A 19,471-nucleotide genomic window follows, 5' to 3' on the forward strand; every position below is an offset into this window, starting at 1 on the left:
TTATGTACAATAATTGTTTTATATTATCCTTTTATCAAAAAGAACAAATTAAATGAAACAAAATCGTTTTGCTCGGAGAGGAGCAACAAGCTTATTTTCATCTTGCTCTTCTTAATAAGCTTACTTATTAGGACAGCAGTGTGGAGATTCTGATGCTGGGGTTGGGGCATAGAGGTGAAGGTCGCACAGATATATAAATCGCATACATGTGCTATTTTTTTTTAAATAAAAACAGACATTCAGTGCCCACTTCATTGTGTATATGGAGTGTAAATATTGAAATCCAGCATATATATCCAAATTATGTTAACTATTCCCCAGATGGGTAAACACGACGAGGCCTGGATGGTGCTCAAACACATCCATGACACCAACATGCGTGCCCGTGGAGAGCCAGAGAGAGTCTTCACTGTGAGTACACCCTGGCTTTGCACTTCATCATTCCTGGTGCTGCAGAGCCATTGGCAGGTGACCGATCAGTGTCTCCCCCTGCAGGTGAACAGAATAAAAATCCCCAAACAGCTGGATGAGCTGGTAGAGATGCAGAATGAGTCAGCCAACCCTGTACTCAAGGTCCTCTTCAAGATCAGGGCTGAACTCAGAGGAGTAGGAGACTCTTTATCACCTTTTTGTTAACCTTCACTTTTTTTTGCTGCACTTTCTTTCATAGTCAATATTTATGGTTGCTATGAATAAAATTCACCAAAACCTTTTTCTTTTATATCAGATCTGGTTGACATTCATGAAATGTTTCAACCACCCAGTGAAAGAAAACACTATGAAGCTGGCTGCAGTCTGGTTTACTTTGTCCTTTGGGTAAGAAAGTTATTACACATCCCATACAGATCTACTTCTGCACTTTGAATGTGTTTTTACTGTTGGCTTTGATCATGTTCAGATATGCTGTTTTTTGCTCTGGATGATGCATAGCTGAATCACTAGAATTTTCCAGCTTAATATAAATTTCTGTAATGCGCTTGGCACCAAAGTAGATGTTCTCTCACTTATATCTGCCTGATGAGCCGTGGTCAGTTAGATTACATTTAATTTTTGTCTTTCATTGCTTTTATTTTACAACATATTTATGAGTTTTCCTGTTACACACCTTCTATGATTGACTGGATTTTTTCCATTTGACACCCAAGTCAAATACAATGATATATTTTTAAAAAAACCTGGTGTTTAATTACACCTCATACTCTACCTGCAAGAAAACATCAACATCAGGGCAATGGCTTTGAACTTGTGCTGACTTAACGCTGCACTGTCCTAATGACTTTGTGGCAATTTAGACAAAGCAGTATCATTTAAACATCTACTACAGGCTGATTCCAGTTTCATGTCTTTTACCTTCCACCTAACCATCTGCATGTATGTACACCCAGACAAATATTTCTCAGCAGAGATGTTATGCAGTAGTGTTGCATCTGACTCATGTTCTTTTAATATAGAGCCTTGTGGAAAGACAACTCAAAGAGAGATGTTAGCAAAGAAAATAAAGAAAAAGACAGGAGCACTGGGAGCCTGGCTGTACTGTTAAGACAGAAGCAAAGGAAAAAAGCATATATTAAGTTGTAGGTGAGTCTGGGCACTAAGGAAGGAGAAACTAACGCGTATCGATTGGCTAGACAGCGAGATAGAGCCAGAAAGGATGTGCAGCAGGTCAGGGTGATTAAAGATTGAGATCGAAATGTGTTAGTAAGTATAAAATGTGTGTTAAGAGGATGGCAGAAGTACTATGAAGAGCTGATGACTGAAGAAAATAAGGGAAAGAGAGAGACAAGTGGAGATGGAGTAAAGATGGTGAATCAGCAAGTGTGGAGGATTAGTAAGAACAAAGTGTGGTCAGCTATGATGAGGATGCTGAGTGGAAAAGCTGTTGGTCCAAATGGGATACCTGAGAAGGTATGGAGATGAGAGAGGGCAGTGGATCTTTTAACCAGTTTGTTTAACGCAATTCTGCAGAATAAGATGATGGGGAATAGAGAAAGTGATTACTAGAGGCTATTAAAAATGACCATATGTAACACAATTTAATACAGAATCTTTTGCTGTGTTCAGGTACTACGGGCTGTCTGTGTGGTTCCCAGATGTCATCAAGCACCTTCAAGCTGACGAGTACGCCTCCAGAGTAAAGATTCATAACAATGAACGCATTGAAGACTTCACTTTCAATTTCACCCTGGAGAACCAGATCCACAGAAATGGGGTCTTTGTAAATGACAGGTACGGCAGGTTTGGTGCACAAACTGACTTCTATTTGAATACTTTCCAGTGATCTTCAGCTCTCTCAGACACCGATATCAAGAGTGGGAGAAATTATTAAAACCAGCTACAGTGTAACACATTGTGATCCTGTAAGCGTCTTTTAGTACAACGTTGTGTTTAAAGCTGCTTGTCCTGTTGTGGGATAGCAGTACTATTTGTCATTCCCGCAAACAACACACCACTGCAGGTAATATAAATCTTTCCTCTTTCTCGTCTGCCACCAGGAAATTAAAAAGCTTATCTCTCTCCCTTATTCTTTCTTATGGTCTCTCTTTCACCCATATACACACATCTGGTCCTCCTCCTCCTCCTGGTTACAATTCTCACAAAGAGAGCCGAGCGAAGACACATTGATATGCTGTTTTTGTTCTTTTTGCCTTCTCACTGGAGACCAGAATGCATTTATTATAAGAGATTAAATCAAAAACAGTATCATGTACTGTGCATCGTGGTGTGAAATAGAACACATAGATAACTGACTGCTAAGGCCAGACATCCTGAAGGGAGGAGATGCTGGTGGTTTTCAAACTGTGGGACATATACCACTGGTGGGGAATAGATCCACTGCAGATGGAGTGCAGCTGACCATGGAAAAATATGGAGTGGAACTGAGCTGAATAAATATGTTTTTTGAAGAGAAAATAAACAAAAAACAGTTTGCTGATGCTATCATGCTGACCAGTGCTTCAATAAAATTCAACTTGGATTATTTTTCCTGTTCCTGAATAATAATAAAAAAAAATGTGGACAGCATTATTATTATTATTCTATTAGTATTAGTATTATAAAGAATATCATACATTCTGGTTTTAAGTGCTTTATCTGTTCAGTTACAGATGTCCTCAATGCCTAATTAATTCAGTAAAAAGTAAAAGGCATTGTATCTCAAAAAATAAAAAAATATTAGTAGAAATATTATTAATATCAGGTTAAATGCAGCTATTCCCTTCCATCTAGAAGCCTTTGTTACATCTAATTTCTAATATTCCATCTTAAGAAGTTTGAAATTGGACCGTTTGATTTGCATTCAGCAATTCATCCCTGCCTTTGTTGTCTGTGCAGTCACTGAAATAGTGACTCTGCATTTCGCTTTCCCCGGTTTGAGGGAAAATTATCTGTCATCACCCTAATTGTCAATAATATGTGTTGCATATCCCTGTCAGTAGGTGCTTCTTTCTTGCAATAACTCTATATAACTTTTTATTTTTATTTTTTAGGTTCATCAGTATGAAATTTAAGGCAGTCACATTCATCGACTCATCCTTTCTCAACTGCTACTTTGAAGATGTCTCCTCAGTAGGATCCTTTTTCAGGAACTGTACCTTTGTAGACTCCTTCTTTTATAACACAGGTAAACCACATCTGTAAAATGCACACTTATTCAGGGCACTTCTCTTCTGCCTGTCCAGAACAAAGGTACTTCCTTCCACCCCAGAAAATCCTATTAGGCTCTTGTTGCCTTAATCATAAGTCTCACTCAGGCTCCGTGCCTCTGTCTGGCAGTTCATTATGGATCCAAACTTCTTGCTCAGAGAAGAAAGAATGGTTTTGAGCATTTTTATATCTCTGCGTTATGCCTCTAAATTACTGCTTAACCTCTGTGCCCCCTGCACAGATTGCCTCTCTGAACTAACTGTGACTTTATTTAACAACAAAAAAAAGTGGGCCAAGCTGTGCTTCGGAGGACTGAAAATGGCAGTTTGTAACCACATGATGACTCCTGCAGTGATGCATTTTCTTATGTGATTGTTTAGTCAGACAGTTATTTCGAAATATTTCTCTGTGCATGTGGATTCTTTACTAATGCGGTCTTGCTGATTACTGTTTTCTTTTTCAGAAACAAATGTAAAATTGCAGCAGCACCAAAAGTGTCAAACTGTACTGTTGATAAATCTAAGTTATGAAAGTGTAATCCAGTTATTTTAAGGCTGACAAAGAAACAAGTTGAAACAAAAGGCAAAAGCACGAGAGGTGTTTTAAATGGTCTGAGAGAATTGGAGCTGAATCAGATCTTGAGGGAGCACATGGTAGAAAATCAGTTCCCTTCAGCACTCAGGAAAGCGCTGAACATAGCAACAGCAGGGGCACGTCGGGTTTGCCAGTAATGCTCCATGGGACGTGAAGTCTTTTTGCAATTTGAAATGTGTCTCTAGAGAGCAGAATTTCACGTGTTGTGTTTGAGAGATGCTCTTCTGCATACCTTGGATTTAACGAGTGATTATTTGAGTTACTGCTCCCGTCCTGTCACCTTGAGATGGTCTAGCCCCTCTCCTCTGGCATCAACAAAGCGTTTCTGTCCAGAGAACTGCCACACAATGGATGTTTTACTCAAACAGCATGAACCAGCATCGTAGTTGTTTATATTTGTGCTGTCGTCTGTCCTTTAGTCTTTAGTCCTTTATCCTGCAGAGAAGACAAACAAAGAACTCTGGTAGTACTGCAGTAATTTGGCTCGCTGTAGTAATGTTAAATGGACTGTGGTGTCATTTCCTATCCTGTCCAAGCAAACTTTTTAACCAGTCAGTATTCTAATGATGCATAGCATCATCGCCATCAAGTTAAGTGCTGTTAGCTTTTTAGAGGACTGCATGTAAAGGGTTGTTCAGACAGGAAGAAGCTAGCAGTTATTTAGCAACTTATAAAGACATCATGGAATGTCAATGAAATTCAAAAATTTGTAGCAATGGCAGGCAAAATAACTGTTAGCCACATAAACCAGGCAAATCCCAAATCATAGTTTTCTCAGCTAGCAGGCAAAACATGCTATACAAAGAAGCTAGTTAGTTTAAACTGGCATAATGACTGGAGAAAGAATGGCTTTGATCAAATGTGCCTATCAATACATCTGAAGCTAACAAATAGCTAACATATTAATGAATGATGTCTTGTTTGTTACACTCATAATCTTCTTTTTTTTTAACTTTCTCGTGTTCTTGGGTCATTTTTATGTTTACCCTTTTTTGTCAGCTCCATGTCAACATTCATCTGTCTGCTTCTTCACATCTTGCATCTGGTCTTAGGTTATACATTGTTCACTTTTTTCAATTAGTTGTATTTTATATAGTTCTGAGCCCAAGAGTCATGATCAAATTTGAGATTAAAGCTCATTTTTGTCTGGATATAATAAAGACTAAAAGAGTAAACACTTTTAAATTATGAATTTTGTGCTTTTGAATATACTGTTAGGTGTTGGTTTCCAGGTTACAATGCATAATGTCTTGTCTGCCACTGTTCGAGTAAATAGCAAGTGGTAGTAAAACGTGACTATCAGATACAAACTTTTAATCCCGAGTCAACATGTAAAAACTTTCTTCTTTATCCTCTACATTTACAGATATTGATGACACCAAGCTGACAAATTCAAGGGTGATCAACAGCTCTTTTCACCACAACAAGACAGGCTGTCAGATGACATTTGATGACGATTACAGTGCCTACTGGGTCTATTTTGTCAACTTCCTGGGAACGTTGGCTGTGCTTCCTGGAAACATTGTCTCTGCTCTCCTCATGGACAAAATAGGACGCCTAAGCATGTTAGGTAGGATTTCCTTTCGATGTGTGATATGAATAGCAATTTTTCCCCTTGTTGTTCTAGTGTCATGTGCAGTTGGCTTTTGTGCCTGCAGTGACCTCTAGTGACGTGAATTAAGTTATTTCAAGTTTAAGACGTAAAACTCATGCTGTGCTCTGCAGGAGGTTCCATGGTGCTATCAGGCATCAGCTGCTTCTTCCTTTGGTTTGGCACCAGCGAGTCAATGATGATCTTTATGCTCTGTCTCTACAACGGCCTCAGTATCTCCGCCTGGAACTCCCTGGATGTGGTCACCACTGAATTGTACCCAACAGACAGGAGGTGAGTGGTGCACTTACTGCATATACTAACTTAGAATACAGGAAATAGTGTGGCACTGTGGTTTATCTTATCTTGTCAGTTCACCCATATGAAAGAAAGATAAAGAAGAACACGTCTTTATTATTTCTTGTTTTTCAAGACTTTTCAACAACTAGTCTTGCAGAGTCCTAAGGCCAAGAAACATTACAACAACAACAAAAAAGTTCTGGAACAAAAAAATCGATTTTTTTCTCATGCTATGAAGTTTTGCTTTGATCTTTGAATAAAACTAAGCAGTGCTGTGCTATAACACTGATTCAAGTTGTGAAGTTTGGGGAGTGATAAATAATTTCAAATTTACTTTGATATGTAGCAACCTCGAATCTTTTATTAGTGAAAGACTGAGGACATTCACAGACTGTAATGTCACTTCACAGTACTGGAAGTCTTTTTTTTGTCACGACAGTGGACTGTTTAATTCTAGACAGAGGTTGGAAGTAAACAAGTACAAATACTTTGTACTTTGTACTAAGTTGAATTTTAAGGCACCTGTACTTGAGCATTTATTTTTCTGACAACTTATCACTTGTACTCTCTACAGTTTAACATACAGTAAATACCTCTACTATTTACTACTTACATTTTCACAATATGCTCATTACTTTAGGTTGAAAATATCTGAAGGGAGTTATTATTTCCTGTCACTGCAAAAACCAACTAATGTGAGCCTAAATGGAGAGCCCATACTCAAGACAATACATGCAAATCTACAAGATGCACTGTGGTGTGTTTAGAAGTGGCTCTCAACTTTGCATCCCTTGAAATAGCCATGCTTTTCACAGAAGTCACATCGAGCTGCATAGACCATATTTGGAGGTCAAGACATTAGACACAGTAAAGGCATAGGGAAGCTGGTCAGTTTTCATAATAAAACGCCCGGTGCAGAAATTACATCAGAAACTGTGTTTCAGGGCTCATGTCAGTTTTTATTATGAACTATAGTAAATAAAACAAAAAACAACAACTTCTAAACAACATTTTAGAGATTTTCAAGATTTTCAACCTAACTACAGATGATTTCTCACCTCAAATTTATTCTATAACTGAGTCTGAGTGATTACAAAAACATGCCAAGGCTTCTGTACTATCTACAGCTTTTTCTGGCTCTCTAAACTGGTGGCAATCAGGAGATTTGACTTTGTATTAGTAATCAAAAGTTCTTCTGGTGCCCTTGAGTACAGCAAGAACTGAATAGAAATTAAATTTCTGCACATTTGGAATATTTGGAGCAGTATTTTTAAGAAAACATGGTGTTTCATGTTGTTCAGAAACAAATGAGACATACTTACTGTACATGTGTAACCCTCTTCTCCTCTTTGTCTGTAGGGGCACAGGATTTGGCTTCTGTAATGCCATGTGTAAGCTGGCAGCGGTGCTGGGCAACCTGATCTTTGGCTCTCTGGTTGGCATCACCAAGGCCATTCCCATTTTGCTGGCATCATCCGTGTTGGTTGGCGGTGGGCTAGTGGGGCTCCGACTGCCAGACACACGTGCCAATGTCCTCATGTAAACCTCAGCACAGAACAGTATGTTGTTTACCAGGTATTTTCTCAGTTTACTGAATAGCAACTTATTTATAGAAAGTGATTTGTTAAAATATTTTTGAAACTAGCTTTGCAGTTTGTTTTTTTATTTACTTTTTTTCATAAAATATGCGGAATATGTTCACAAACTCAGATTCATGACGAGTTTTATTATTCTGTTATTTCTGAGAGAAATACCTGGTAAATTAGGATAATGAAATGCAGTTTTGCAGAGTAGTAGGTGTACAGAGGAGCTTCATTTAGAATATCAAATGTTATGCCAGTGACTTTTTACCAGAGCTATTGGCATGCTTGCAGGAATTTGGAGAAGAAAAAATTATTTTGAGAAGTAAGCTAAATTTATCAGTGGCTATTAAAGTCTTTATAACAGCAGCTCATTGCAGCTCAGCACTACCATGGGCGGTTTCACACATGCAGCCCACGAATGCATGTGCCAAAGCTACAAAAGGCTTGGGCTTCTAGCAACCTTCCCCTTCCGAGTTCCACTCAGTTGTGTGCTGATTAAAGGAAATGTGTGACATTTTTGTTTACATGTGCATTTGGAGCCACCACCAGCAGCTCAGGTTTGCCAACTGTCAAGCTTTTGGCATGAGACACTTGCTTTGAGGCTCTACCTCGTGTGGCTCATGCTGGTCAATAATTTGCTTGCCCTTAGTCAACAAAGGACACACAGTCCAAAATAACTGAAGATCTTTCATGCACAATGATTGCACAAAACGCTGAGCACAGGAGTTCAGTTTCTTGCTTGCAGCTGTTTATAGGAATCTTTCCAGTGACTTTTTACTTAAATTTGTAAAAGTTATATAGCCGAAGGATCCATATGAGCATCTCCAAAACTAAAGAGTTAAAAACATTTATGAACATGACACACAAGTGATAAACATCTGTCAGCAAATGATGCTCTACTTTTTCCCAGACAGGTGATGTCACACACAGTCACAGTTTTCATGCTGCAGTTTAATTACTTGTTTAGCCTTCTCTATTATAGCTATTAGGACATTTTTAATTTACTGTGTGTACAAGTCTCATCTGTTTTCTAAAGTTTTTATTTTTATTTGTTTATTTATTGTAGACAGTTTTTCATTCCATAGTTGCTTTCTGTAGCAGTAACCTTTTTCATGTATCAATGTGTGACTGTAACTACATATAGGAACAGTTACCCTCTTGTAAAGTGTTGGGCAATTAATTTTCTCAAGGGGCCAAATTAGAAATTGGGACTGTTGCGGATGTCTGCCCAATAAGTTTATAAAGATATAAAATTAAATTGTGAGCAAAACTGAGTTCAGCTTATTAGTGTAAGCCTCCAAAGTAGTCCCCATTTATTTATTGGCCCCTTGAGAAAATTATTTGCTCATACCTCATGCTATAGTCATTACAGTAACTATGACCAGTAACAATGAAAACACTTTTAATGGTATAAGGTACAGTTATCATTGGACATTGGTTAGGATCTTCAGTGTTCATTATAAAATCATGAAATATCATAAATAAACCTAAAGCAAGTTTGTCATCAACATATAGCACCAGGATGGGGAAGGAGGTATTGTTTTGAGTTAAAACTTGAAAGTTGGCAATGTTGGCTTGCTTAAAAAGAAATTATTTATTAAGTGTTTATAATTAGACAGGCTGTTTTATTATTTATTTATTAATTTATGTCTTATTTATTGCTTTACCAATGTGCTTTTCTTTTTTTGGGGGTGGCGATTTACTGTGTTTGAACTTTGCTCCTACAATTTTCACTCCATTGATAAAATAGGTTGATGATACTTAAGCCTTTTGCTGCAATTTGCAAGAATAACAAGGCCATAAAAATCAATAATGATATATACAGTAGTTTAGTCCAAACTGGCAGCTTCAGCAGCTACATTTCTAAAGTGAAAAGAAGTTTACATTTTCTGCTTTTTACAGTAAGAGACTTTTTTGGGCCTGGAATCCTTTTGTCTGAATGCTTCCTCTCTGCATCTCTCATGTCTGTATTGCTTAGCTCACCATGAAGGGCTTTGCTCTTTCTTTTAATTCCATCTGCCAAAAAGAATTTATACTGTAGGAAACGTCTGTTGGTATCAAATTATGTTTTGGATCTTTCCCCCCCCTCTCTATCTGTCTCATTGTCCTGGTTTCTTCATAGTGTCACTTGGTCTGTTTTGTCACCCTGTTTATCTCTTCCTGCCTTGCTGCTGCTCCGTCTGAAACTCAAAGGCCTTTCTCAGATGTCGTGCCTCTCTTACCGTCAAGCCCACCTCTCCTTCCAAACTTTGCTGGAAGCTTTGCTGCTCTATCTTTCTTTTTTCATTCCTATCTCTTGATACTGCACTGAGCACATCTGCGTGTCTCTCTCTCTCTCTCTGTCTGTATGTACAGCTGTGATCAGAAGGTTGTATACACTCATCATGGCCATGAATATCATGGTGAATTTGGGCTTTTAATGATTTCTTTGAATGGTTCTTTTTTCAGGGTGGAATGATTGTACCGCACACATCTTCATTTACTTACCTAAAAATAAGAAATGGCTGCACAAGGTGAATTTCGTTTTTATTGTCAAATCCACACAGATTTAAAAGTGTATATACACCCACTGAAATTGGTTAAATGACTGTTAACAATTTGTACCTCAATCAACCACTTTAGTAACCATCAACAAGCTTCTGGCATAATTCTAGTTGGACATTTGACCACTCTTCTTAGCAGAAGTGTTCATCTAAATTGGTTAGTTGGGAAGACCATTTCAGAAGTATAATGTTAGCCTGCTTAAACTGTTCCAAAACCAGCTTTGATGTGTGTTTGGGGTCATTATGCTGTTGGAACACCTAGCTGTGCCCCAGTTTCAACCACCTAGCTATTGATATCAGCTGTAGTTGAAGAATTCTGAGGTAATCTCTCTTTTTTATTATTTCATCCACCGCACACTCTATCAGTACACTGGCAGTAAAACCACCACTGAGGATTATGATGCCAGCCCCATGCTTGCCATTTGGTAGAGTGCTCTTAGGTTTGAAAGCCTCATGTTTACTGCTCTAAACATACCTCTTGTCATTGTGGCAAAACAGCTCAGTCTTTGTCTCATCTGACCATAAATCTTTCAAGCTTGAAGGTGTCAATTTTGGTTCAGGGGCTTCTTTCCTGGTCCACAACCTCTCAGGCCATGGTGATATAAAACTGGCTTCAATGTGGACAGTGATGCTAGTGTTCCAGCAGTTTCAGGTTGATTTCAGACTTCCTGAACAATCTAACTTATTTCCTAACCACAGAAGCTTCAGGGCTACCAAAGGCCTCTAGTCGACTTTTAACCAAATATCCAAAACAAATTCTAACTTGTGCACACAATTTTTGTGTTTTAAAGGACTAAAGAATTGTATGCTGTACAATTATTACATCCTGGAAAAAAGGACAGTTCAGAGAACTCATTGAAAGGCCAACAGATAACACTGATGCCCATGATGACTATGTAGAACTTTTTGACTGCGACTGTAAGTTTATTGCATGTATATCTAGACTAACACTATGTGGACAAATATTTTTTTTCTCTTTTTTTTCTTAAACCAAGTAACTGATGTTTTTAAATTTTGATTTATATCATGAATTGAAGCTAAAAGCCATGTGTAAAAGGCCAAGTCACCCAAATTCTAAAAAAACAAGAAAACAAAACAAAACAAAACAAACAAAAACAAAAAAACCTGTTTTCCTGGTTTTTATTTAACATGCTAAGATTGTAAGATTGCAAATACAATTTGTTTGTGATGCTCACTTATTTAAGATTTTAAAGACTCTTCAGCCTTGGAAGCATTGCACTATCGTTGCACTAGCTAAGCTATCATGTGCATTTCCTGTGCTAGCATAAATATTTTGTAGTCCAGTGCAGACAAGTGCAGTCAGTGTCTTTTGGAGGTGAATGTCATACAAGACAAAAATAATCATCTAGCTAATTAAACATATGGAGAAAACTAAATGAACTGCTTTATTAAGTAGGATACATCCTCTGGGGAACATGAACAATGACATATTTCAGTATGGACCAAAGTAGTCACTTAGATCCAAAGTGGACCAACTTTGGGCCTAACTTTGGTTCACCTTCCAAAATCAAGCACTGGGGGGGGAGTCAACAGTACAGTTTATCCTGAAATGCTAGTTATTTTTGGATAATCCATGAAAGTCGGCTTCAACAGTATTTCTTTCTTAATTTGCAAAGGAAACACATATATTTGGAAATATTTACAAATCACACTTTTCAGCACTGTGAGCACCACAAACAAAACTACAGTGACCTCAGAGAGGGATATCTAATAAAATAAAACAAAAAGATATTTGTAAAACATTATTTTTTGTGACTTATATGCTTGAATAACCTCCTGCTTCAGTGCTAATGAGTTGATGTTAACACACATTAGGTCATTAGTAAAAAATAAACCTATAGTTTGTTCTGCATTTGTTCCATCATACAAAAAATCATTGGAATTTCATAATTTTTGTCAGCTTTGGTGATGCTGTTATTGTATGTTATGTTATGTTTCTCATGTCTCATATATATCTTAATTTTTGGTGGTAAAGGACCTATTATTGACCGATTATTTCCTTTTAAACCAATATAAATGGACTGCAGCTGTTTCAAGATATGAATCTGCTTTCCTGTGTTTGATGCTTTATCTCTGTCTGTCCTCGGCCTTGCCTTGTGGCTTCTCCTTCGCTCTTCCACTTGTGCTGAACAAACCCGTTATACTGTACATCACAGTTTCCAGACTGAAATCCCGCATGTTTGTTACTCAAGTCCCTCTGTTTTGTGTGCTATATGCCATTTTGGTGTCTTTGCTGTTCCTCTATGGAGGTTAACAGATGTGATTCCCGGGTTAAAGGTGAATGTATCATTCTCGTGTGTTGTCAGGTTTGTTGTGGACAGGTGTTCCTTAAACTGAATTGTTCATCTGTGTCATTGTGAAGGGGCATGCTAGTGATGAGATGACTGTATTTACTACAAACTGACCTCCAGCAGGGGTTGTCAGATCTGTTTTTTGGGTGATTTCCAGTTAGATTAGTTATTATTGTCACTGGAGCAAGGGTTAAAGTGCCAACATTGAGACTTTCAGATCTGAAAAGCCCTGCTGTCAAACTAAATGTGCAGATGTGTGTGTAAAGATAAAAATCTGACCTTGATATGATTTATTTTGATAAGGCTGATAAAAAGCTCTAGTGAATGCAGTGTAAAGGTGGATTCCTCTGGTATCTACATATTGAATAAAGAGTTTCATTTGAGCAGCTGTTGAACTTTCATTTTTACCAGCAGATGGTGTAATTCATATTAAATTGACCAAAACATGCAACTCTCTCTGCATGCCCTTATTCAAAGACACAGTTAAAGAATCTTTAATGAAGAATAAAGATTAATGTCAGCAAACTGTCTTATCATTAATGTCAGTTACAGCCAGAAGTGAGTCATAGACACAATTTTAACATAGTAGTAGTAGACTTTTCTACTCCTCAGTGTCACTTTACTGTACATCCTGTCAAGGGCTGGTCAGAAAATACCAAGTCAGTGGTAGAGAGCAGAGAGAAGTAGAGTAGTTTAATAACTGATTATCTCTTTGACTGATTATCTCTTCCTTGTGAACAAAAGTTCACAGGAAAGCCGTAGATACAGAAATGTATAGAATATAGTTATATACTACTCTAAAAGTTCAAAAATGTTATGAAATCATTTTTTTTAAATATAGGTGTATAGTATTCTTACTTGACACATTTATTAAATATATTTATTATTTACTTTAAAAAATAATATACATCCTTTCATCTTCTATATACACCCATATACTATATACATATACAAATTGATATAAAAACACACAGCGATTTGTTTGCAAAAACAAAGATTATTTCAAATTTTGATCATTATTTTGTTTATTTTCTGTTTGATTGTTGTGGATATGGGATGCAGCTATGTTTTAGCTAAGGCCCATCATAACATTAACTTCCAGTCAAAACTTCAGGGTAGTTACACAACAGCAAATAGTAGGGAAATTACTGTAAACACTGTAGAGAGAAAAATGAAATTCAGTGAACATGAACATGTGTGGATGCGTTTTACACTAATGAACTGTTTATGCAGATTACAGTACCTTTACTAAAATACTATTATAATAACAACCAAATGGCAGACACTAAAACTCATACTTTATGTATCACGGCACTACATTTTTTTCAAGAAACTTGTGAATTACAGTAAGCATAAAATGACCCTACATGCTGTAAATCTTGCTGCCACTACTGTCATTAAACAGGAAAATGTATTATGTACATATACATTTGTTTTCTTTTTTCTTTTACACTTTCAAGTTTCTTATTGTTTTCCAGTTTTTAAATATAGCAGTTACGTGGGTGGCCAAAAACAGAACTTTTATAATAAAACAACAATTATGACTCATAGAATAAGGTTAATACAACAATAATGAAATCCATTTATAGTTTTAAATGAAAAATAAGGTGCTTTTGATCTCTCTTTGGATTCCAGCCAAGGAGAACATTTCCCTCATCATCAGCCACAAAAATAAGAAATAAGATCACTTATTTTTTAACACTATTAAACAGGTTTCCATTAGAAAGATATGCTCAGCGTCTTGCCTTTGAAAGTCATAAAGTAAAGCCTGGAGCTTGCAGATTTGGACATGATAACAAAAAGGAAGGGATCCAGACAGGCATGGACACAGCACAAACACACTGCCACGTTAAAGTACATATACAGAGTTTCGGTTCCATCCACAAACAGTTGGACGTAATGGACAAAGTGTAAGACTCCAGGGGGGACAAAGCACACCAGGAAGATACTAAACACAAGTGAGCTGGCCTTGATGTACATTCCCCAGTCAAAGTGTGATCTTGTTAACTCGTTGATGATTCGGGCAAAACATGCAATTGTAACCACCAGCGGAACCATAAGAAATAAGATGATAAGAATCAGGTGATAGTAGAGCAGAAAGATATGAGAGCTGTGATCCAGGGGCAACACATCATGGCAGGTTGTGCGGTTGAGCTGAGGAAGCCAGTAGCTCTGCTGGACGATGAGCTCTGGGATGATTGCGACACCAAACACCCCCCACAGAGCCAGGGTCACCCAGGCAGCGCACAGCCTCTTGGGCATACTTTTGTACATGAACGGGTATACCACAGCCAGGTAGGTCTTGATGCTGATGCAAGCCAGCGTCATGGCCGAGCAGTAGAGATTGCCGTAGAAACATGCCGTAACAACTCGACAAGCAGTCTCTCCGAGAACCCAGTGGTTTCCATGGAAATGGTAGTGAGCCTTAAAGAAGAGGGAGAGGAGGAGGAAGAGGTCGGAGACAGCCAGGCTGCAGTAGAGGATGGCAGAAGACACCTTTCTGATTTTAGTCACTAGCAAACACAAGATACTGACGTTGGCTGGAATCCCGACTATAACCAACAACATGTAAATAATGGGGATGACTCGGGTGCTCAGAGAACCACCGAGGTACCCCACGGTGCTGTTGTTGAGCAAGTGCAGAGCTGGAGGGGAATAAGTTAGAAAGGAAGCCTGAGTCCCATTTAGGAAGGGCTGAATGTTAATCACTGGGGCCCCTTTAAATGTTCTGGGGATGGGAAAAGCAACCTTAGAGCTGTTTTTCTGCTCCCTCCGCGTCTTTTGTCCTGCAAAAAAAAAAAAAAAAAAACCAATACAAAAATGAAAATTACTGCAGTTCATTCAAAATATAAAGGATTTTCAAATATATTTGTACCAACACAGATTTCAAATGTACTGGTTCAAAGTATCTATACAATGCGCTAGGTATTTAGATATTTAGTTTCACCTGTAGCCAAATGCTCTCAAAACACTTTTGTCTGACTTAAATTTCACAAACCAAAAATGATTAGGAAACTCAGAAAATACCAAAAAAATCCTCTCACTGAAATAGCTGGACAATATGATGTCAAGATATTGAAATATTAACTATTCAAAATCTATATATAATAAACAATTCAGGGTCATGAATCTGCTTCAAATCCTGTTTCAGCCAGTTTTTACCAAACAGTCATTCTACACGCCAACCCTCAGCAACACCCCCAGATGTTTTAGATTATCTCTCAAGTCCATGAAACTGTTACTTAAAGCTGTTGTTGAATTTTGACAAGCTTCTCCTACCTTTTTTCTGCTGTGTACTGCTTATACAGAGGACAAAAACGAAGAAAACCAGGAGTAGTTTCCCCATATTTTTCTTCTTGTTGATCGGCTCTCAGTTTAAGAGTCACTAGCAAGTCTCTTCTTTGTTTGTTTTCACTGCTTTTTTCTGTCACCCCAGTCTGCTTCTCTCCGTTAGCTCTGTGGGAGGAACTTGAAAGCCGACCCTTGTAAGAAAAAAACAAAATCACACGTTCACCCAACACAGAAATACCTTTGCTTTCGTTTTGAATATGAACCACAATGGGTTTAACTTCCCTACACTGTCTCCTCTGTTTACTGCATAACTATTTTATTGTTGCTGTATCTTTGCCAAAACAAATACTGATCCACTTTTTACCTAAAATCTCAGTACTTGAGGAACTTTCTACGCAGTTTTTCCCATGTGTATTGTGTATCATTTTCACTGTCTTAAATAGAAATGTTCAAATGTACATTTTCACACAGTTCTCCTAGTGCTGCATTCATTCCAGTTAAGTTATATGATGCCTAAGTTTGGAGCTATGAAAAGAGGTAACACAGAAAAAGGAAAAAGTGGTGAGGCAAGGAAATGCCTGTGTGAAGACGATAAGCCTGCCTCAACATGAGCAGCTTTGTCTTCCTTTCCTTTTCTGCAGCTATTTGTGTACAGGTACACTTACTAAAAACATGACTTATTTTGGTTCAGAAACCTTTCAGAAGATTTCTGTTACTGCAGTTTAAGTTCTGTGTTTTTGGCATGTTATTTACATTTTAATTTTACATTTACAGGAAACTTAATATGCTTGAAAGTGATCAGGGTTAGGCAGATCAGGACACATGCTGGTGAAAGGATTGTTTGAGTATTTTCTCTGCTTTTATCAAAGAATATTTTATTATTGCAGACATCCAGCTGATCACAGATGTGACCCAGGCCTTGTTTTCGGCGTATATTTTTAACAGAGGGAGGAAGTAACATCAGTATCAGGGTCTGTTGTGCCCCAGTGATGACCTCAACTTCCTGTTGTGACGTCAAACTTCAAATGTCACAGATGACTCAAACCGAGACAACCAAATGCTCCCCACTGTAGTCAACTTAATGGAAACTTTAGAATGTTCTTTCCAAACTTGAGGAGGACTAACAGGTTATGTTTAATCTATGTTTCAGTGAAAGTCAGAGACCATCCTGCCCTGGTTACATTTCTTTTCTTTTTTTTTCCTCTTGTCTTGTCCGGCAGTGTGTCAATTAGAATTGTTGTCTGAAGGCCAAAAAAGGCCCAACAGATTTACTTTCCAAAGTGGACCATTATGATATTTTCCATAATGTTACACTTGATAGTCATTAGGATTAGGATTTTTTATTTTGGATTATTATAGTTACAACACACAACACTAGGGGATGGAGAAAAAGAAGAAAGAGAAATTGGGAAGAAATTTAACAGAAGGAGAGGGAGAGAAAAATAGAGGAGAAGAAGAGGGATAGAGACAGAAAGGGAGAGAGGGAAGAAACACATATTCTGCTTCAACACCTGCCACAGCAGAGAAATCACAGAAACAACCGACATATGCATAAATAATAGTAAAGAATAAATAATAAATGTTGCTGAACAGCACACAGTACTAATAATAGAAGATATTTTTAGAAGCAGCAGCCGACCAACATAGTGTGTGTCTGTGACTCTCGATGTCTACATGCAGTTTAAAATTGAGAAGTGGGCACCAGCACCAGTGGTGATGCTGAATGAACAGACCCCCCTCTGGACACCATGCCCACCCCCAAGGACCTAAATGCATGTGTCATGAGTGTCTAAGTTGTGGAATAAAACTGAGGCACAAGTGGCCGTGAGGGGACAGAGGAGGAATACTTCCTCAAGTCATTACAATTCATTTACGACCAGTTACAAATCACCCATTTTGTCTACCACGAACAGTCGTGACGTAGGCAGAAATCACTTTTTTCATAGTCATACTAAGCATGATTCCCCTCCTTCTTTTCTTAAGAGTGGTGCGAGTGGTATGTCTGAAGTAACTGCATCTGTCTTGTGTCGTAACTGAACAAAACAAACTTGCTGTCCCATTGTGTTACTTTCTGTTTCTATTTCCTAATGACGAAAAGTTTAAGTTTAAAGCTTTCAGAAAATAAATAGCAAAGAACTTATAGACTTCATGTATTCACGCCAAATCATAACAGCAGCCCCTTGAAGGCTCTAATATGGAAGAGAATGGTAAACATGAAGCTACACAATACTTGCCCACCTACTCGTATTGGGCCGTTAAAAGGAATAATCTCAAAGTCTAATAATTTGACTAACCAATTATTTAAAGTCTTTTAGATTTGTTATAAAACTACAGTTGTGTATTAGTATGACTTGATTTTAAGTCACTCTGTTCACACAAACCCTCAGACTACTCATTTTTTAAGTAAAACGGATATGACAACATCCGAATTTTTACAAATTTGTATGATTTGTTTGTGGCCAAACAAATCATGGTAATATCTATAAAATGCCATTATAAATAAACTTAAATTAAAACGTACTAAAGTATTGCAGTAGATTTAAGGAATAGGTTTGGGGAATGATAAATAATGCAGTTTACTGAAATTAAGTGTAAAAAATAAATTACTTGCGCTGTTGTTTGTATGTAAAGGGGCATGGCTCTGTAACAAGGAATAAATGACATAATAATAAACAGATAAATATTTTCTGTATAAACCTGCAATGTAACATCTATTTGGACATGATCTTATTTTTCTGACTGCTTATTTCTCAAACATAACGCCAGAAATTAATACTTAAAATAAACAGATTCTAAAGCAATAATGAGTACTGAGGCCTCAGTGCTATGTGTTCTAACATATAGATAGTGCTTGCTATATGTCTACACAGTGAACCAACAATAAAGTCACAAAGTATTCCCCAAACTATGCAAGTCATATGAGCTTGTTCAAGCGTCAGCACACAAAGTAGTGAACTGTCCAATGACACAAATATAAACAACAGTGACCACGTGGAAAGTTGGACCAAACTATGCTATCACAAGCACAGTATGAATTTATTTACTGATTGTCTGCACGCACACATTCTGGACAAAATATATGAACACCCCCAACCCCCCCCCAACTGTAAGCAACACTTTAGCTCCAGTCTTTCCACTATGATCCCTTTCCACTCCCCTTCCACCAGTAGTCTCCTCGTGCCAGCAGGGAGCATTCTGATTGGCTTTCGCTTGATAGTACATTCAGTCTGTCACAGGAGACTATCCTTCTTCACATTAAGGGATCTCTCTCTCCTTTAATCTCAGACAGCGCTATTGTAAAACTCCTCACCTGTCAATAATATGTGCATTCATCTTTTACATTATTGCCATCTTGTGGCCACAATTGACTATTGCTGTTGTAGGCTGTGCTTATTTCATCTCATAACAAAGTGCAGTCTTCTCTTTCTCTGAGGGCGTGTCAGTGTCCTGTTAACAAAGACGGAAGCTGGGCTAGCGAGAGGCCAGCTCAGCTTTCACAGTTCTGACATCAGTTATTAGTCTGTTAGCATTAGCAATTAAATGAGCTTGAGTGATTTAGCATCATGACAGTTTCATCTTGTTAACCACCTTGGTCAACTTATATGATGCAGAGAA

At 37.8% G+C, this 19,471-nt stretch overlaps 2 protein-coding genes across 3 annotated transcripts in view; one reads left to right on the top strand and one right to left on the bottom strand.

Annotated features, from left to right (window-relative positions):
* LOC100694717 (synaptic vesicle glycoprotein 2C) overlaps positions 1-13,090 on the top strand; it is a 62,827-nt gene extending 49,737 nt beyond the window's left edge. Inside the window, exons 6-13 of one of the 2 annotated variants that reach the window (XM_019360680.2) lie at positions 322-411; positions 496-606; positions 728-816; positions 2,062-2,226; positions 3,486-3,619; positions 5,603-5,806; positions 5,962-6,121; positions 7,487-7,670. In XM_019360680.2, the coding sequence (XP_019216225.1) occupies positions 322-411; positions 496-606; positions 728-816; positions 2,062-2,226; positions 3,486-3,619; positions 5,603-5,806; positions 5,962-6,121; positions 7,487-7,670 (1,137 nt within the window). Of the gene's footprint in view, positions 1-321; positions 412-495; positions 607-727; positions 817-2,061; positions 2,227-3,485; positions 3,620-5,602; positions 5,807-5,961; positions 6,122-7,486 lie in introns of both variants that reach the window. The other variant, XM_025908998.1, reaches the window with a different exon arrangement.
* Positions 13,091-13,542: 452 nt separating this feature from the next.
* On the bottom strand, positions 13,543-16,150 carry LOC100694976 (proteinase-activated receptor 3). The gene is made up of 2 exons (XM_019360681.2): positions 15,845-16,150; positions 13,543-15,351 (listed from the first exon to the last, which is right to left on the bottom strand). Exons 1-2 carry the CDS (start codon positions 15,909-15,911, stop codon positions 14,285-14,287), a joined length of 1,134 nt encoding a protein of 377 aa, XP_019216226.1. The 5' UTR covers positions 15,912-16,150; the 3' UTR covers positions 13,543-14,284.
* Between the last annotated feature and the right edge of the window lie 3,321 nt (positions 16,151-19,471).

This window comes from Oreochromis niloticus, linkage group LG7 (assembly GCF_001858045.2).
Source record: "Oreochromis niloticus isolate F11D_XX linkage group LG7, O_niloticus_UMD_NMBU, whole genome shotgun sequence".
Taxonomy (NCBI): domain Eukaryota; kingdom Metazoa; phylum Chordata; class Actinopteri; order Cichliformes; family Cichlidae; genus Oreochromis; species Oreochromis niloticus.